Source organism: Acomys minous (assembly GCF_964271855.1).
Source record: "Acomys minous genome assembly, chromosome: 3".
Lineage (NCBI taxonomy): Eukaryota > Metazoa > Chordata > Mammalia > Rodentia > Muridae > Acomys > Acomys minous.
The window spans coordinates 129,082,488-129,103,401 of NC_140485.1; the positions used below are offsets into that span (position 1 = coordinate 129,082,488).

The following is a 20,914-nucleotide window of genomic DNA, read 5'->3' on the forward strand; positions in this document are numbered from 1 at the left end:
CTGTGTGCCCATGGGTACTTGGCAGATTGTGATCACATTAGGCCCTCGCAAATATCAATGAGGGAGGTCATTATGCATGCTGCAAAAAAAGAAAAAGAAAGAAACCAGAGCTCAGATTTATTCACTCAGAAAGGTAACAGAGCAAGGGGGGGTGGGGGGGAAGCCAGGCCTCTGATGTGTAGCCCACACGTTTTCACTGTATGAGTTCTGATGATGTTTAATTTTCCAAAACTACGTGTTCCCTTTCGTTATGAGCTTTAACACTCATCAAAGGAAATGTCTGTTTATGTAAATTCTCTGCACTGATAGACAGAGTGATTATTTATTGCCTGTTGACATTTGCTGAATTTCCCGTTCACATTTACATTAGCCTGACATCCTCAAGAGAAGGCTTGGAAATGTTTTGATGGCATGTCAGAAATTTCTAAATGTATATTCACTGATTCATTCCACAAAGATCTTCGGAATGTATAGCATGTTCAAGGCACCGCGCTGGCGAGAAACACTGATGACCTTGTGGTTCCATCAACCATCCACTTCCGAGTGGCCATTCTTCAGGGACTGACTGACCTGTAACTGTGCAGTGGGCTTTACATGTGAGTGCCAGGAGTATTGCCAGTGACCCACACAGAGACGTTTAGGATCCAAGAAAGAGAAGAACTCAAAAGGGGGGGGGATAGAAAATGTAATTAAAGAAACTGGGAAAATACAGTAACAACAGCAAATCTTTAAATCGCCTTTTGCCCATGTAGTGAGCTAGTGGGAGGTATGGGATAGGCTGTAAGGTTACGGCCACTGTTTTGGAAATGTTTACCTTGAACTCATAACTTGAATACTGGTTCTTTCAGCACTGCCCTCCCTCATGCTAGGGCCTTGGGCACAGCAGACAAGGGTTCTGTCACTGAACCATGTCCCTAAATTTTATTTTATTTGTTAATTTTGAGACAGAGTGTTGCCAAATTGCTCATGTTGGCATTAAACACACTCAAGTAGCCCAGACTGGCCTCAATTTTCCAACGCTCCTGCCTCAGCCTCCTGAGCGAAGAAGCAGGAGTTGAGGGCCAGTGCCCATTCCTCCAGATACACTTTAATTCCTTAAAGCTCAGTTTCCTAACTTGTAAAATACAGGTGTTGATAATACTCTCAAATGTGATACAAGAGTCCAGCGTCTTTTTTTTTTTTTAATGTCATTTATAAAAGCTAGAATGATACAATTATCGGTACCTGGTAAAAACTTTCTTTGATGAACCTTAGGAATGAGCAGAGGGAAACACACACAGCGAGACGGGCAGAGTGCCTGGCAGATGCTGGCCTGGGATGCAGTGTAGAGCAGGAAGCATGAGAGTTTGCCTGAGACATCCCCAGCACCAGAAATGGAGTGATGTTTCCAAGGTGGACAGGGAGTCTGGCTTTTGACCTAGAATAGTAAGAGAAGCTTACACGACACCCAATGCAATTAAAGAGAGGGGCAAAGGCATGTTCTTCTTCGGAACTTAAGTGTAGAACAGATAGAAGAGAGAGAGATGCAGATGCTTTGAGTTTTTGTTTTGTCTCTTTCTGCCTCACTAGCTGCCTTCATTATCAGCCAGATGGCCGTTTTCTAGGTGTGAAGAACTCTTTCATCTGACTTTATTTAAGGTTTGATTATCCTGATTCAGTGCCCACTGTCCAAAGTTCCCTAACTCACTTTTAATAAACTCAGAGCATCAAAGACCATTTTTCTACCTGAGCCAACCAGGAAAAAAAAAAAAAAAGAGGGCGGGGGGGGGGACTAACTAAATACATAAAACCATGGAAGGTGTTTTATTTTGGTTTCTAAGGATCAAGTTTAAAACGGTCTTGAGGAATACTAAATCCAGCTAGATGTCAAGCTTGCATTTAATAGAATGAGACCTCGGTTCCCTTTTCCCTATTCACATTAGTTTAGACCCAGAGGATATTTATTAAACAAAGAGCAGCCGACGAAACTAATGTTCAGGAAGGAAATTGGTTTTCCTGCACTGCAGTCCAACCTGTTTTTAAATTAGCAGAAGCAAGTGTTAATATGGAACCCTCTGACCAGTAATCACATTTTCCTTTCGCTTTGTTGGAAAATCACAGCAACCCATATTAGCATTTCACACTAGTTAGAAGTGCAGGTAAAGTGGTCCAGAGAGACTGTTCAGTGAGCATCAGGGAAGGAGAGGTGAGGTGGGCAGGGAGGGTCCCTGGGAAAAGCACCTCCGTAGGCAATTTCATGTGGAAGCTAAAAAGGCTCTTTTCCCCCCCTTTTGACAGCAATTCAAAAATAAAGCAGAAAAGACAACGAACAGGCTTCCACACCGAGGCCAGGTTATAGTTTCCTCAGGTGCTGACACAAAATCAATGTCGCCACCACCTATTGATGATTTATCTCAGTAATTACTCTTGAACCCATAACTAAAATGCTGTCAAAACAGAACAACCTTGTGCTGCTAAACACATGCGCTTTCTTCTTTCAGTAGATTAATTTACATGTCTTAATGGAACCAGCACCGTTTCCCTGATCCTGACCAGTCAGCAATCTATTGTGCTTTGGAGAACTGGGAGAGGAAATAACAACTTCTCTGAAACGCCTTTCACTGGGTAGCTCAGGAGCTGGGAGCGTAGGGAGCAAATTTCTGATTGGTTCTGGTTAAGGTGATGGGTCTCCGAGTAAGATCTGGTAGCGGAGGACATAGCATCCTTGCTCCCCAGAGCAGAACCCAGTGGACTTCTGGAAGCTTCCCAGCCATTGTCTGCCACGACCTTCCCCATCGTGCTCCCAGGAAAGCCTTTCAAACACTTGCAGAATGTTCTAGATAAGAAAAGGTATTTACTTTGTAAGCAGCAGAGGAGCATTTATAAAGAGCTAATATTTGGTGCACGTTTGTGATTTATGTGGCAGTAAGAACCGTGTGTTGGGGATATGTTCTGTAGTATCTGGCAGAAGCTTGTGGCTTTCCTATCTTGGAAACCACATGGAACACGTCCACTTCTACTTCTAAGTGAGGGATTCTTACCAGGGGAATCTTAAAACTGGGTGGGATGGGGAAGGCATTTCTTCACTTTCAGTAACATTTTCCAAAACTTTAGAATGTGCTTTGAGTATAAATGGAGCTGAGTGTGATAGTTGTGCTGACAGTACCTGTGGAAAGCAATAGAATATTTTTTGGTATTTTGCTTACCTTGGAAGAGATTTTTGAACCCAACACTTTACGATTTGATCATCGTTATTATTATACTATTACGTATTATTTAATGTGTTGACATGTCACAATGTTTATTCTGTATATATGAATGTATATTGTGGTACATATACATACTCATGTGGGTGTGTGTGTGGGTGTGCATGCAAGTGCATGTGGAAAGCCGGGTGGTGGTGGAAAGCACTCGGGAGGCAGAGGCAGGTGGATCTCTGTGGGATCGAGGCCAGCCTGTTCTGCAAAGTGAGTCCAGGACAGTCAGGGCTACACAGAGAAACCCTGTCTCAATAAAACAAAAAACAATACAAAGCAAGTGCATGTAGAGACCAGAGATTGATGCCTGGGTGTCGTCATTAGTTCTTTTCTACCTCATTTTTTTTTTTAGATGGGCTCCCCATTGACCATGGAGTTCAATAACTAAACTACACAGACTGGCCAATGAGCTCCAGGCATCCACCTGCCTCCAACCACTGGGGCTACAGGTAGATTCTGCCACACACAATTTTACATAGCTGTTAAAGCTGAACTCAGGACATCATGCAAAAATCAGCTGGGCCATCTCTCTAGCCAGCAAAGTGTGTGTGTATGTGTATGTGTGTGTGTGTGTGTGTGTGTGTGTGTGTGTGTGTGTGTGTGTGTATGTGTGTGTATGTGTGTGTCTGTGTGTGTCTGTGTATGTGTGTTTAAAGAATGTTGACAATTTCAATAAACTTGGTTTTGTTTCTAATCGTATTTTATGCTTCAAAGCATTTTAATAACTTTGTACAAAATTAATTCAAAGACCTAAATGTAAAACTTGAAAATATAAAATATTTAGGAAAAAAAGCATAGTCAGCATCTAGAATTTGATGAAGTTATTAAAAATGACACTATAGTAATCTATAAAAAGAATAATTAAGTTGGGCTATGTTGAAATTAAAGCCTTTATTCTATGTAAAACTTGGTAAGAGGATAAAAAAGAATCATAAAATAAAGAAATCATTGTTTATTTAATATCTGAAAAAAATCCACTTGTTTCTAAACTATATGTGGAACTCTAAAAATTTCAGTAATTAAAAAAAAGAGCAAAAATACACAATAAATTTCACAAAAATTAAATATAGATGACAAATAAGCACTTTAAAATGGTGTCAATGTCACCATTCATAAAGGAACTGTAAATTAAAACCACCAGTGCGATCAAAATGGCTGAAAACACATGGCAGTGAGTGCTGGTGGGGTTGCAGGAGGATTGAGTACTCCTGCTGGGCTGGAGGGAGAGGCCAACCACTCTGCAAAGTAACTCAGCCATTCCTTACATAACTAAATACATGGTTGCTTAACTACCCAGCAAGGCGCTTTTAGGCAATTCCCTGGTTTCTGTAATACAGAAGTAAACAGTGGGAAAGCCTGAAAAATGGTATATAATCTTTCTTCTATATGGATGGGTGGGTGGGTGGATGGATGAATGGATATATATATATATATATATATATATATATATATATATATATATATACACATATACATATATATATATATATATATTTGAAACTTCCTGTGAACCTAGCAATATTTTAAAGTCGAGTACTTTTTAAATGGCAAAAATAACAGGGCAAAGGAGATAAATTAGTCAGTAAAGTGCGTACCACACAAAGCACAAGAACCTAAATTCAATCCCAGCTCCTATATTCAAGAAAAAGAGGCCAAGTACGGCATCTGTAATCTCAGCCCTGGGGAGGCTGAGACAGGTGGATCCCTGAAGCTCATTGGCTGACCAGCTGAGCAGAGTTGTTGAGCTCCAAGTCCAGGGAGAGACCCTGTCTTAAAAAAAAAGTTGGAGAAAGATTAAGAAAGACCGAATATTAATCTCCAACTTAAATATGCACAAATACACATATGCACACGTACCTTCAAACATACATGCATGAACACATACACACACACATACACACACACACACACAGTAGCAAGAAGACTCATGATTAAAAACTCAAGTTAAACAAAATTAGTTTTCAGGATAGCTACTGCCAGACTACCAAATGGCCTCTGGCGTTAAATAAATTAAAAGATTAGGAACACTTGCTTGAAGATCCCATTATAAACAAGTTCCAGATACAGACCAGAGATTACATAGTCAATGGGCATCAAAGAGTTAAAACTGAGCTCTTCTACTTAAAGCAAGCCCACTGCTGTTGCAGGGCATATAGGAGCCAACAAAAGCAGGCTCACTCCTTTGGAATCCACATATCCATTGGGGCTTGAGCCAGGACAGCCAAGATGCACCTGCCTCCTCCTTTCCTTGCTTTCTTCCTTTAAACGCCCTTTCATTTCTTTAGAGGAAGATTGTTTCATCTGTAAAACAGGTTGTGTGTGATTTCTGAGAGAGCAACTTCAGAGAGGTCGGCCTAGAATCTAGAATCTCCTATTGGAAGCAGCAGCAAGATTTACATAGAAGTTAGTTCTAATTAAAATCCATGCACACACATATATGCAAGCACATGCACACATACATATACATGCACACACATTCACCCAGACATACACACACATAAATACACACACAACACATATACAAATATGCACATATACAAACACACAAACACATATATACACACACTACACCACATTTGCAAATATACATATATGCATACACACCACACATGCATATACAAATACATACACATTACATATGCATATTTATACACAAACATATTCACATACATACACACAAACATACAAATATGTATGGCTTAGTACTCTCATGGTTTTTCTTAAGTACAGTCTCCAATGTTTGCATGAAAAATGAAAAGTGCCTTATAGTGCTTCCTTCATAAGATACTCATATCATTAAGTCATGCATGACTATATTTAAAACTATCCAGAGATGGGTATACATGACTGTTATCCCAGATACTCAGGATGCTGAGGCAGAAGGATTGCAAATTCTAGGCCACCCTGGGCAGCGTATCGAGACCCTCTAACAAAATATATTTTTTAAGATCTAGGGATATTAGCTTAGTGGTAGAACATATACAAGGACCAAGTTCTGTCTCACACACACACACACACACACCATATGTATATACACACAACACACACCTACATACAAACAAATATGCATACACACATGCAGATGTCCACCAAACACACATATGCAAATATACAAATACATACACACATGCACACTACACACATGCACATCACAGATACTTAAAATCAGTGTGTCCCTCCTGTCAGCATGTAGCACCAATACTACCAAGCATGCACAGCATGTCACTGAACTGAATCCTGTAGGCCACTGTAAAACAGCATTACTTGTCTATCTAAATGTATAGTAAAAGTACAACATAATTAGTGCTCTACAACATAGCTACAAGGCTAGTCCTTTTTTTTTTCTTTCTATCAGCTTATCACTGGGACGGACTAAAAGAAATCAATGCACACGATCAGAGGATTATTATGTTGGTTCATGGTTTCTGAGGTTTGCACCCAGGGTCAGCTGTTCCATCACTCTGTCCTTGAACAAGGAGAACTCACAGCAGTAAAAGCATATGGCACAGGGTGCTGCCTGCTTCCTCCTGAGGATGACATAAGCTGACCAGTGCCGGGCCTGCAAAGGCCTACTCCCTCTAGACAAGCCGCGTTCCCTCTTAGCTCATTCAGTTATGAACTGCTCAGTGGGTTTCCATAGATGAGGTTAACGCCCTTGTGGTCCAGTTCCAGCATCTGGGAATCAAGCCTTCAGCATGTGAGTCTTTAAAAGATGTTTCCTACCCAGACTACGTGGGTAAATTCCTTTTCAACTTAGTGTTTTAAGTTTTTCTCTTGTTGTTGAAAATTTAGACACAAACACCCACATTAGCTTAGACCTCCACAAAGTCAGGGTTGTGACTGTCAACTATCTTCCATTCCCACACCTTGTCCCCTTGGACAGTCTTCAGGGTTAGTCACACACTGGAGCTGTGGTCTCTTGTGATCACAGTGGTTTCTCTGGAATCCTGAAGGGCCTGCCCGTTTTAGGCTTTGTTTGTTTGTTTGTTTTGTTTTCTTTCTTGTGCATACATTCACAATAAAATTATAATGCATACATATGTAAACCACTTGCCGGCATTATTAATCACTGTCAAATATTATGCTAGTGTATATAGTTGGATGCCCTACCAGGGGCTGTCTAACCACTTGTGACACTGAAACACGGCGTTGCCTCACACATCTTAACTTACTTAATCCTTGTGGCAGCTCATTGAGGAGGGAGCTGTTATTTACAATAGCCTCACTTTAAGCCCATGGAGAAACTAAGGCTCAAAGGTCAACAAATTCACCTACTGCCTGCAGTTAATAAATGGTAGAGATAGGACTTGAGGCATTTAATTCCCAGGTCCTTACTCACTAAACTCACACCAGCGAAAGCACATTAATATAGCATGAGTAAACCTCTTAATATTTACCTTTAAATAGGCTTTTTATGTTTCACTTATTTTACATTTATACATATTTTGCCTGCGTGTATGTATGTGTACCACGTGCATGCCCGTGGTGCCTTTTGAAGGGTGAAGAGAGACATCAGATCCGATGGGACTGTATTTACAGATGGTTGCAAACCACTATGCAGGTGCTAGGAATCGAACCTGGGTGGGTCCTCTGTAAGAGCAAGAACTTCTCTTAACCACTGAGCTACCTCTCCAGTTCCTGCATGTGTGTGTATATGTATATTATAACACATGTTCATGTATATATATATATATATATATATATATATATATATATATATATATATATATATACACATCGGAAAAAGAATCAAAAGTCCTGCCTATTTCTGAATTCTTTAGATCAAGGATTGACAAACTATGTATAAAGGGCAGGATAATAACTATTAAAGGGTTTGCAAGCCAAGAAAATACTCTGTTATTACTGTTCGTATAGCCCTTTTTTAATTTCCCACATTTTGCATAACTTAAAAACCTCCAGGACAGTTTCTTTTGGTAAGTCAAAGATGTGTTCAGCTTGATACACTTTAATATGATGCATTTTAGTGATCAAATTAAAGCAAAGTCTTCCTTAATATATTTTTTAAAGCAACTTCATAATGAAAGGTAATCTTTAAAATCTTGAGGAAGAAGTCTCAGATATAGCCTCTGTGTTGTACACAGTTATACAGAAGTGAATTGTCAAACATAGAGGATTCTGTGCCAAATTTTCTTTTATTTGCTCTGGATGTTGTATCATATTAGTACATAACAGAGAGGACTATTTTGCTCATTGCTTGTTCAGAGATTTCCTTTCTACTTGTGTGTGTGTGTGTGTGTGTGTGTGTGTGTGTGTGTGTGTGTGTATACATGTATATATATGTGTGTGTGTATGTATATATGTATATATGTGTGTGTGATGTGTATTTATATATCAGTAAAAAAGGATATCACACTCACACACACACATGTTCCTCCTAAGAATGGCTTATGTGCATGGATTTCGATTTACTTAAAAGTAAATTTAAGGTTATATTTTAGTACTATTAGTATTGTATTATGGCAGCACTAAAGTGCTTAATGGATATTGAGGGAGGTTTTTTTTTTTTTGCATTCTGATTTAGCACTTACAGTGGGTTATTGCTGATCTATGCAAGTTTAGAATTAATTGTACAGATTAGTTCAAGGCAAGCCTAAGTGTGTGGGAAAAAAAAAAAAAAGAGATGGCACTCTATGTTAACTTAGTGCTGAAAGCACGTTCCCAGCTCCTGTCTCCCTTAAGGAGCACAGCCCATGAGCGTAGGCTTTTGTCCAGGCAAGGGCGAGACCCAATCTGGAGGCAAGGGTCAATCCAGGCAGTTGAAGATATGATATGCTTCACAGTTAAAGACAACATCTGCATTGTGGCTGCCAAATTTTAATGATGTTTTAACACACGGTGGAAAAGACATTAACTGAAAAATAAAAGTGATATATTTTAGGTAACAAGATATGCTATGAAAATAGTGAAGGGAAGACGACAGCGGGACACGAGGCAGTGTAATATGCTTGGTGTCTTTTGTGTGAAAGCATTTGTGGGTTTATTTAAACTTCACATAGCATTTCTTCATTTGACGCCAAATTTCAGAGGGACTTAGAGAGTCAAGAGTGCTATTGCAGGAAGCTGGACTCTTGAGGAAATATGTGGGCCAACACAGCAAGCTTTATATTTTCTGGCTTTGAATGGATAATAGGACATACATACAGTGTACATATTACAAGTTAATTAGATAATACCATACTGAGGAAGTTTATTATGGATACAAATACAGCTCAACTTAACACATATGCATACACATATACATATGTGTGCATGCACACATATGTATGTATTCATATATGCATGTATATACACACTGTAACAAATGCATAAAAATAAGACTTGCTAGACATGAAAACTGCTTTTGGGTTTTTTGTTTTTTGACAAATTAGGCAGTCAATACCTATATTTAAAATTAAATTTGTTTTTACTATGGAAAATAAAATCCCCTATGAGACCTTTTTTTTAAAAAAAACACACTTCTTATTAAGATTTATTTTATTATTGATCCATATGTATGTGTGTATGTTGTATGTGCATGTGAGTGCAATGCACTGAAAATGTCAGCAGAGACCATCAGATCCCTTGGAAATGGAGTTACAGGGGGTTGTGAGGCATCATGTGGGTGCTGGGAACTGAACTCCAGTCCTCTAAAAGAGCACCCAGTCTTCTTAACTGCTGATCCATCTCTCCAGCCAACCTATAAGAACTTTTAATTATAGAAAGTTAATATTTTAATAATAATATCAAAAATACTGCAGCATACCTTCTTAGCAAGTAGGTACCTTGTGATGAGGAAAGATACCATGTTTGTGACTTAACCCTGAATTATGTTTGCGTTTGTTTTAGGCTTTTATAAGGTTGTGCTGTAGCCTGAACTTCAAATCATTCCACCGAATCACCCTGAGAAACAATTGTTCTGTGGACAGCAGAGCTTCAAGTAGTGGGACCATCTAGTGTGCACATAATGAGAAATAGTGATACTTTGCACCCCAGGATCAACTCGGCATGCTCATCATGCTCCTGTAACCAAAATCCAGATGCTGGTTCCCATGTGCTCTCAATATAAGTCAGCTGGGCCAGCTGTTTCCCCAAATATGTCCAGTCACACTCAAGGAGTTATTAGGCTTGCATTACTTTTTAATTTTTTATTACTTTATTATTGTTATCATCATCATCATCATCATCATCATCATCATCATCATCATCATCATCTCGGTGTGTGGTATCTGTGAGCCAGAGTACCTGTAGAGGTCAGAGAACAACTTTTGGAAGTTGATCTTCTTCTCCTTCTATGTTGAGATCTGAAGATCAAAACTGGCTTTCCAGGCTTTTGAGCAATGCAATTTTAACCACTGAGCATCTGCTTGGGCCTGCTTTTTTTAGGGGGCTGCATGGAGGATGGTTACTATCCTTAAACTGCTAAGAATTAAATAGCATAACTGTACCTAACTTTTCCTGATCCAACAAGCCCTGTCTCAGTACAGTGTACAAGGAAAAGAAAACCCAGATTCTTGTACTGCAAAGGCTTTGCTTGAGTTGTGTAGGAAAAGAAATAACCATGTTAACATGTAGGTATTTTTCCAAATAATGATGAAATTTCATATGTATGCTTTTACTCCTCTGGATAACGCCAACAGTTTCTAATAGTCCAAAATACAGTGTCTAGTCAAATGGCATTGATCTAATAATACAAAATTCCTAAAGCAATATATGTTCAGGTAATATACTTTTCATATCTAACAGCATTTGCCTTGGGAAGGCCTGAAATTTATAGGGAAATATAATACTGATTTTTACGGTTCATAAATATTGTCAATGTTCATGATATGCAGTATTTGTTTATCTGGCACAGAGAGATACAGTGCTCCTTTGTATCTGCTTTTACATCCTGCAGATTTACTTTACCATACATTACAAATTGAGGTGCCTTGTGGTATCTGTGGAACTTATAAGTCAGCACTATAACTAACAATACCACAAAATCCTTAAAATGTAACTAATTATGAGCATCAGTCTCTTTCTATTTAGATATAATGTGAGGAATACTTGAAAACCTGAGAGCAACGGCATGGTATTTTTTGAATGTACATTGCATAGTGTGTTATGACACATGCCTAGCCTTTTCAATAAATTCGGGGTATCCCAGTTTCAAAGCCGTAATATTCTACCTAAAGAGGAACCAGTTATCTTTCGAAGCTGTACCTTTAAGACAGAATTGATACAAGTAAGTTGACAAAAGCTGGAAATGATGCTACTTCGCAGTAAGCTGAGAACCACATTTTAATTGAAAACTACCCACAGAACTAGCGTCGCATCCTGTTCGTTTTCCTAGCGATTTTATCACTGTGACATGTAGCGGAAGAGAACTACTCACAATGAACAATGGAGACAGCCAACCCCTTACATTAAAAATTCTGATAAGCTAATAGGCCACAACTAACTCTGGTCCTCAATCTACACATTGCTATTTCTGTTCACATTGGCCCACCCCACACTTCCACCAATCTGCTATGTTATAGCTATACAAATAATTTAATAAAATATTTTAAAAAGTAAGACTTCCGTATAGCATCTACTCTTCTTGAAAGAGCATCTACTCTTCTTGAATGTATGTACATGCGTGCAGGTGCACACACCATTGCATGTGTGTCCATGGAAGCCAGAATTTGGCTTTTTGCTCCTTTCTATCTTATATTTTAGGAAAGGGTCTTATATTGACCCTGAAGCTCACCAGCATGGCTAGACAGACCTACCTGGCTCCCTACTGGCACTGCCCCCTTATTGCTGGGATTACAGACATATGCCATCCTGCTCAGCTTTTACCTGACTACTGGGATTCTGAACTCAGACCCCTATGTTTGGTCAGCAAGTGCTGTACCTACTTAGCAATCTTGCTAGCTCAACTTCTTGTGGGTGCTTAAAACATGCTTTCATCTTTTTTTTTTTTTGTCTCTTCTTTATTGAGAAGGGTGATTCATTTCTTGTTCGCTGGTCAGGCAAAGAGGACATACATCCTAACATTTAATTCAAAGTTTGTTTGAGTGTGCCATTTCTGATGTCTCTTTTGGCTGCCTTCTAAAGCATAGACAGATTTGAAGCATTGCTCTCTGACAGCTCAAAGCTTCTCAAGCCAGTGGGATACATCAATGCCTTTGCACAGCAAATTTTTCTCATGGTCTCTTTGCTCCCAGTCTTTGTAGTAGGACTGTCCCTGCTCCTGTCCCTGATATAGACCCTAAGCAGTTGCTTTTCAAAGAAGGAACAAGGGAGCCCTATGAAAAACGTTTGGTCCAACACCCTTTTTGCCAGACACACTTAGGAGACTCCTTAGGAAGTCAAATCCCAGAATGTGGGTGAGCCTATAGACCATAGCACAGGGCTACATTAACAGCAAGCATGAAGCAACTAGGTGTAATTTCACCTACCACTAATTGAGAAAGCTTGTTAAGTTATCCCTGATAAATCAGCAAGGGCTTGCTAAATGGTATAGTTTCAAAAGAGAATTTATTTACCTTAGCATGGACCTCTTAATTTTATTTACAAATAATTTTTTGAGACAGAGTCTCATGTGCCTCAAGCCAACGTCAAATTTGATAGGGTCCCAAGGATGACTTTGAACTTCTGGTTATCCTGACTCAAGAGTCTGAGTCCTTGGGCTTACAAGCGCATCTCACCACACCCAATTTACACAATTCAAACCCAGGGCCTCACGCATGCTAGACAAAGCACCCAAGCATTGAGCTACGTCCCCAGCTTTCCATTTCCTTGTTTTATTAACACGTAGTAATTGTTCATACTACTGATGTTCACTGTCATATTTCATGTGTACATACGTGCCCTTGTCAGATGTAAAATAAGTTCAATTAAGAGAAGTAGAAAGATTCTTGCTTGGCACCATTATTGTGGCCAAGAACCTGTGGCCTGAAAGGGCATAGCCATGGCTAAATAGACGTTAGATTAAACTGAGTCCTCATGACTTAGCACTATACCCACAGTATACACCAATGCTGCTCAGGATGGGAACTAACAGAGGTTCACAACTGGACAAGGGGCAGAGAAAGAGAGACCCTGGGATGCCCAGCCTTAAATGGGGCATCCTTATCATAGCCACACCTCCCAGGACTCAGGGATCTTTGCAGAGGAGAAGGCTAAAAGATTGCACAAGCGAGACGTGGTGGATGAGTACAAACTGTTTTTCAGACACTACAGGGCAGTTAAGCAGATGTTCTCACAGCAGTTGTGACGTCGTTACGAGACCTGGACAGCCTCAACCCAGACAGAGTCCCTGTAGGAAGCCCCACACCTAGCTGAATGGCTATTGACAATTGACAGGTACTGGGACAGAAAACATTCATTTTCTTTAAGACTATAATCTGTGGCAGAGTAACCACATGCCAGTGGATGGTCCCACGCCTAAAGATATATAGATAATCAAACTGACTTGATGGTTTTTTGCTAATAATGATAAGAGGACACAGAGAGAGAAAGGGTCAAAGTAGTCTAGCCAAAGTCAGGGAAGAGAGGGTCGATATGACCAAATGTATCATATGAGAGTCTCAAAGAATTTAAGTATTTTTAAAAAAAGAGAGAATTAGAAAGACCATATATATATATATATATATATATATATATATATATATATATATATATATATATATATATATATTTGTGGTATCATTTATGTATCATCATGAGTGTGTACTCATATATGAAAAGGCCAGAGTTCAATGTAGAGTATCTTTTTCAACCACTCACCTTATTTTTCAGACAAGGTTTCCCATTGAACCTAGAACCCATAGATTTCAATAGACTGGGTGGCCAGGGAGCCCCAGGGATCCTAGCATCTCTCCTTCCCCAGCACCAGGATACATGCCACCACACTCACCACCCAGGATGCATGCCACCACACTCACCACCCAGGATACATGCCACCACACTCACCACCCAGGACGCATGCCACCACAGTCATCACCCAGGACGCATGCCACCACAGTCATCACCCAGGATGCATGCCACCACAGTCATCACCCAGGATGCATGCCACCACACTCACCACCCAGGATGCATGCCACCACACTCACCACCCAGGATGCATGCCACCACACTCATCATCCAGGACACATGCCACCACACTCACCACCCAGGATGCAAGCCACCACACTCACCACCCAGGATGCATGCCACCACACTCACCACCCAGGATGCAAGCCACCACACTCATCATCCAGGACACATGCCACCACACTCACCACCCAGGATGCATGCCACCACACTCACCACCCAGGACGCATGCCACCACACTCATCATCCAGGATGCATGCCACCACACTCACCACCCAGGATGCATGCCACCACACTCACCACCCAGGATACATGCCACCACACTCACCACCCAGGACGCATGCCACCACAGTCATCACCCAGGACGCATGCCACCACAGTCATCACCCAGGATGCATGCCACCACAGTCATCACCCAGGATGCATGCCACCACACTCACCACCCAGGATGCATGCCACCACACTCACCACCCAGGATGCATGCCACCACACTCATCATCCAGGACACATGCCACCACACTCACCACCCAGGATGCAAGCCACCACACTCACCACCCAGGATGCATGCCACCACACTCACCACCCAGGATGCAAGCCACCACACTCATCATCCAGGACACATGCCACCACACTCACCACCCAGGATGCATGCCACCACACTCACCACCCAGGACGCATGCCACCACACTCATCATCCAGGATGCATGCCACCACACTCACCACCCAGGATGCATGCCACCACACTCACCACTCAAGATGCATGCCACCACACTCACCACCCAGGATGCATGCCACCACACTCACCACCCAGGACGCATGCCACCACACTCATCATCCAGGATGCATGCCACCACACTCACCACCCAGGATGCATGCCACCACACTCACCACCCAGGACGCATGCCACCACACTCATCATCCAGGATGCATGCCACCACACTCACCACCCAGGATGCATGCCACCACACTCACCACCCAGGATGCATGCCACCACACTCACCACCCAGGACGCATGCCACCACACTCATCATCCAGGACACATGCCACCACACTCACCACCCAGGATGCATGCCACCACACTCACCACCCAGGACACATGCCACCACACTCACCACCCAGGACGCATGCCACCACACTCATCATCCAGGATGCATGCCACCACACTCACCACCCAGGATGCATGCCACCACACTCACCACTCAAGATGCATGCCACCACACTCAACACCCAGGATGCATGCCACCACACTCACCACTCAAGATGCATGCCACCACACTCACCACCCAGGACGCATGCCATCACACTCACCACCCAGGATGCATGCCACCACACTCATCATCCAGGACACATGCCACCACACTCACCACCCAGGATGCATGCCACCACACTCACCACCCAGGATGCATGCCATCACACTCACCACCCAGGACACATGCCACCACACTCACCACCCAGGATGCATGCCACCACACTCACCACCCAGGATGCATGCCACCACACTCACCACCCAGGACGCATGCCATCACACTCACCACCCAGGATGCATGCCACCACACTCATCATCCAGGACACATGCCACCACACTCACCACCCAGGACGCATGCCACCACACTCACCACCCAGGACGCATGCCATCACACTCACCACCCAGGATGCATGCCACCACACTCACCACCCAGGATGCATGCCATCACACTCACCACCCAGGACGCATGCCATCACACTCACCACCCAGGACACATGCCACCACACTCACCACCCAGGATGCATGCCACCACACTCACCACCCAGGACGCATGCCACCACACTCACCACCCAGGATGCATGCCACCACACTCATCATCCAGCATGCATGCCATCACACTCATTATGTAAGTACAGGGATTTCCCGCCAAGTGCTTTACTGGCTAGACCATTTTCCTAGCCTGTTTTGTTTTTTTTTTTAACAAAATAAATTACCTTTTGAAGACCACGAAAAAACTGTTTTATGTAACAGTTAATGTTTCCTTCCAAAGTCTCATTCATTAATTTTCTACCAAAGAAAACCTTTGCTCTCAGTTATCCATCCTAATGACTCTGACCTGTGAAGTTACCATTCTAAATTTATTATGATTAGGACATTTTCCATGTAACAAACCATTTAAGTTGAACAAAAATAATTGTCACCCAATTGTCATTAATAGCCTTTATATTAGGAACAAAAAAATACAAGTCTATATCAAAACAATTCTACACATTCTTAAGATGCATTCCATTATTGCTTAAAAAAAAGAAAGAAGGAAAAAATCAATTCTCATTTCTACTGAATAGGTTAATTGTTTAAAAATACTCATTAAGGGCCTATTCTGCACCATGCATTATTCTGACTGAGAATAACGAGTCTATGTATTGGTTTTTTTTTTTAAACCTCTCCAGTAATTCTAACATGCTGTTCAAGTTTTTTAAAAAATCACTGCAAAGAGACCCGGGTCTGAGAGGAGGGTGGGAAGCATTCACAGTGTGGACAGCATTTGAGAAGGATACAGCCATAGCTGGTCTCAGTGATTTCAGGAACTAGACAGGATTGAGCCTGGTCATTCCTTGAAAAAAAAAAATAGACCTGGAAAGAATAGACATTCCCAGGGGTGTTGAAGAGCAGGGAGAATGGCATATGAGAAGTAACAAGGAACTCTCATAGAATTGGACCGTCTACTCTCTGGAAGGGTAGAAAAAAGGAAATGAGAGGAGTCAAGATGCTTTGGCTAGAGCTACACAGGAAAAAACAACCTTAAAACAATGTGAAAGAGTTGAGTTTCCCTCATCTGACCAGAGAGAAACACTGTTTTAACATCTTAAGGTGGTAAATATGATAGGAAGTGGCCTGTATTTGAAAAGGGAAAGTGTGCATCGTGGGTATGCATTCAAGAGTAGGCACTTTTTTATTGGCCAACTTAGTAACACTGAGGTGCCTAATGATGACAGATTATCACTGTCTCAGACCCACTCTCTTCACTGCACCCAACAACTCTAAATACACATCATGATATCTTGTACACATTCAGTAAATAATTCATTCATTCATTCATTTTTGATACTACATCTGACTATATAACACAAACTGGTCTCTACTGATCTTTATGCTTACATCTTCCGAGTCCTGGTGATATGTGCTCCATGCCTAACTTGTACTTATTTTTAAATTTTGTTAACAATGTTTATAAATGTCACGGTAATGTTATATCGAGAAATTAAAAATAATACCCTTGATTCACCAGCATTAAAACAACTAAATTATTAATACTAAGGAAATAGAGATGAAATTATGATGATAGCATTTATTACTTAGTGCCTTTTAAAAATATATTGGATATATATATATATCACGTGTGTGTGTGTGTGTGTGTGTGTGTGTGTGTGTGTGTGTGTTCATCTGTGGATGTACTTACTCTCTTCTACTCACAATTGAAGTGTACCAGAAACTTAACAATGGATTGAGAAAACACAGTCACTCAATTGAATTAATAGTGTAGTTTTTAACTAACAAATAATACACAGCAAAAACACCATTTAGAATTCATAAAATAAATTTGAAACACCTGAGTAAGAAATGAAGGCTTCAAGGAGATGAAGGAAACATGTTTTTTCTCCTAAAGGATTTTCAGTAACTATTTGGTCAGTACTTCCTGATGAACAGCAATCTATAGGTACTCTACTCTAGGTAGTCATTGCTTAAGGAATAAACAAATGAAATCCATCATAATCTTCCTTGGAAGATGGTTAAAGTTTGGGGTTGAATGATAATATAAAAATAGAAGATATTTTAAATTAGGAAAGACATACATCTCTCTCTCTCTCTCTCTCTCTCTCTCTCTCTCTCACACACACACACACACACACACACACACATACACACACTTAGATGTCTCTAACACCAGATTAAAGGCTTTAGCTGTGATGCTGGCAGAGCCTGTGAAGAAGTGTTTTGTGCAGAGAGCCCAAGTTTTAAATGATAAATTATCTTCAAATATCTGATGAAGTATTTGAATATTATATGACTTTCCAGAAATGTGAACTACAACTAAGAGTGCATGACAAAGGGAAGAACAGGAAACAGAAATGATATTTTTCGCTACTGCATGTTTTTGTGTACTTTTGGTTTTTGCTCAAAGGCTTAACATGATGTGACTGTTATAGGGAATTCTGAGAATCGAGGTATTTTACCACCTGATCTTCAATATGTTATTTCAATTCCTCTTTGTGTGTGTGTGTGTGTGTGTGTGTGTGTGTGTGTGTGTGTGTGCGTGCGCGCGTGCGCACATGCACGAGCACCAGGATCTTACACCTTCTAGCTCACTTCCTCCTCTTTTTCCTCTTCCACTCCCTCCATCTCATTTTTTTCTTCTTTTCTTCCTTATTCTCTTTTTGCATGTGTGAGTATGCACATATGTTTTCATGTTTATGGGCACCTACATATGCACATGCACACATGTGCTTGTGGGCCAGTGCTTGATGCCTCTGCCATATATATTGAAGTCACTTGCACCCAGAGACCACAAGTTTGGTGGCTACTCCAGGTAGCCAGCTGGCCCTGGGTATCCCCATATTTGCTTTGGAAGCAGCATGGATGTGAATGCTGAGGATTCGAATTCCAACATTCGTGCTTGAGGGGCAACAATTTACCCACCAAGCCATCTCCTTGGTTTTTATTCCAAATCTTAAAGTTAAAAGAACAGATGTTAGAATGTGATGGGCTTGTTTGGATAAGCTTAAACGAAGATTCAGAATGCTTTATTTAGTGTATCAATAATCACGATAAATACAAATTATCTCATATCCAAATGAAAAGGCAAAGCTTCTTAGATTAAAAGGCATAGCTAACCTCAGTGCTGCCTGCAAAAAATAAAATAAATTAAAATGAGAGGATGCTAGCAACTGAAAAATAAATTGAGAAGCATACTTATTTTAAACCAAATAAAAAGAAAACTAGAATAGCTATATTCATATCAGACAAAGTAGATTTCTGAGCAAAGAATATTACTAAGAGTAAAGAGAAAATTTTATAATGATAAAAGGGTCAGTTCACATAGAGGCTATAAAAATGCTCCTTGTTGTAAATCATTGACTGATGTGATATAGACAAACTTCATAAAAGCAGAATCTACTAAAGCACACCCAAGAGGAAATAGATAACTTGATAGTCCTACATCAATGAAAAAAAATAGAATTTGTACTTAAAATTATTCCCACAAAGAAACACCTTCACCTACCATTGATCTCAGAGGTGAATTAGATCAAATGCTTATAAAGAAATAATGCTGATAGACTTTTTCAGAAAACTGATAGCTGGGGTGACTCCAAGCTCATACTGTGAGGTCAAAATAAACCTGATACCCAAAGTCAACACATAGAAAGAATACTTAGTTCTTAGAAATCAGTTTAGGGTCACAATGGAACAGACAACCACTCCAGTTAAAGTACTCATCAGGACAGAACTTTACTCTCCATCCAGAAGATTCACTGTAGCGTGTTGTTGTTGTTGTTGTTGTTGTTGTTGTTGTTGTTGTTGTTGTTGTTTTCTCCCAGCAAAGGACATTCTTAGCTATCAGGAACCAAGGAATACCACAGTCACTCCATGTGCACACACAAAAAACGAAAACTCACACAAGAGATTTATTGGAGAGAATAACAGAATGATGGCTGCCTGTAAAGGGGAAGAGAGACCACAGAAGAAGACTGGGCAAAAGAGAGGGTTTCCGTGGGGCTTGGAGCATGTGCAGTGAGCTAGTGAAGATAGCATGGCTGCAAGTAGTTTTTCGCATCAGAAGCTCTAGGACAACCCAGGACAGAGTGTTTCTCCCCTGGTCCCTTTTCCCTACATGCACCACTCAGAAAAGTGCAAGAGCAAGCACAACAGTGCAGGAAGTGCCTTTGGTTTTTATTCTAAAGCTGGTGTGTATACTTCCTCCATTGACTGAGTCCCTAAATCTTTTGTGTTTGGCTGGTTTTAAAAGAATCTGGGCAAAGGAAATGAAGAAAGCAGGATGGGTTGCCACTGACATTCTGAGCAGGGCCTTTGTGTATATAAAAGTTCTGAGGATAGAGGGGATTAAAAAATTTGCATAGAGATTTTACAATGGGGGGAATAGATAAGATTCAAATTCATTGTCTTAATAAAAGTTTTACAGTGTTTGACAGAAAACACTAATATATAATTTTTCTTCCACAACATTCTCAACACAAATGATAAATGTTTAATGTACTAGACTTGCCTGTTACCCAACCATTATACCCCCTGTATATACATTAATGTATACCTTATAAGCATGTATGATTCCTTTGTGTCCATTAAAAAATTAAAAATACATGTTTTTATAAAGCTAAATACAGTAAATGAAATATATAAGCCAATATTCATCATGAATGATGAAAAAAATCTTAACCGAATTTTAGCAAATGGAAACAATAGTTTCCAAAGACAGCTACATCACAGCCAGTGGGATTTATTTGGGGGAATGTAAGGCTTATTCAACTTCTGAAAATTAATTTGTGTGATTCCCCAGAGTATCAAACTAAAATAGAAAACAAAAAATAAAACATGATCATCTCAATGTAGGCAGAAGAAGCAGTTGCTAACGTTC

General features: G+C 40.6%; 1 protein-coding gene across 2 annotated transcripts in view; it reads left to right on the top strand.

The window, feature by feature from the left end:
* Positions 1 to 20,914, top strand: part of SAMD5 (sterile alpha motif domain containing 5) — a 400,358-nt gene that overhangs the window by 290,844 nt on the left and 88,600 nt on the right. Inside the window, exon 2 of one of the 2 annotated variants that reach the window (XM_084777516.1) lies at positions 10,083 to 10,447. The exons of the other annotated variant lie outside the window; for it this stretch is intronic. Coding sequence (XP_084633642.1) covers positions 10,083 to 10,190 — 108 coding nt within the window. The 3' untranslated portion in view covers positions 10,191 to 10,447. Of the gene's footprint in view, positions 1 to 10,082; positions 10,448 to 20,914 lie in introns of those variants that run through there. 2 annotated transcript variants of the gene reach the window in all.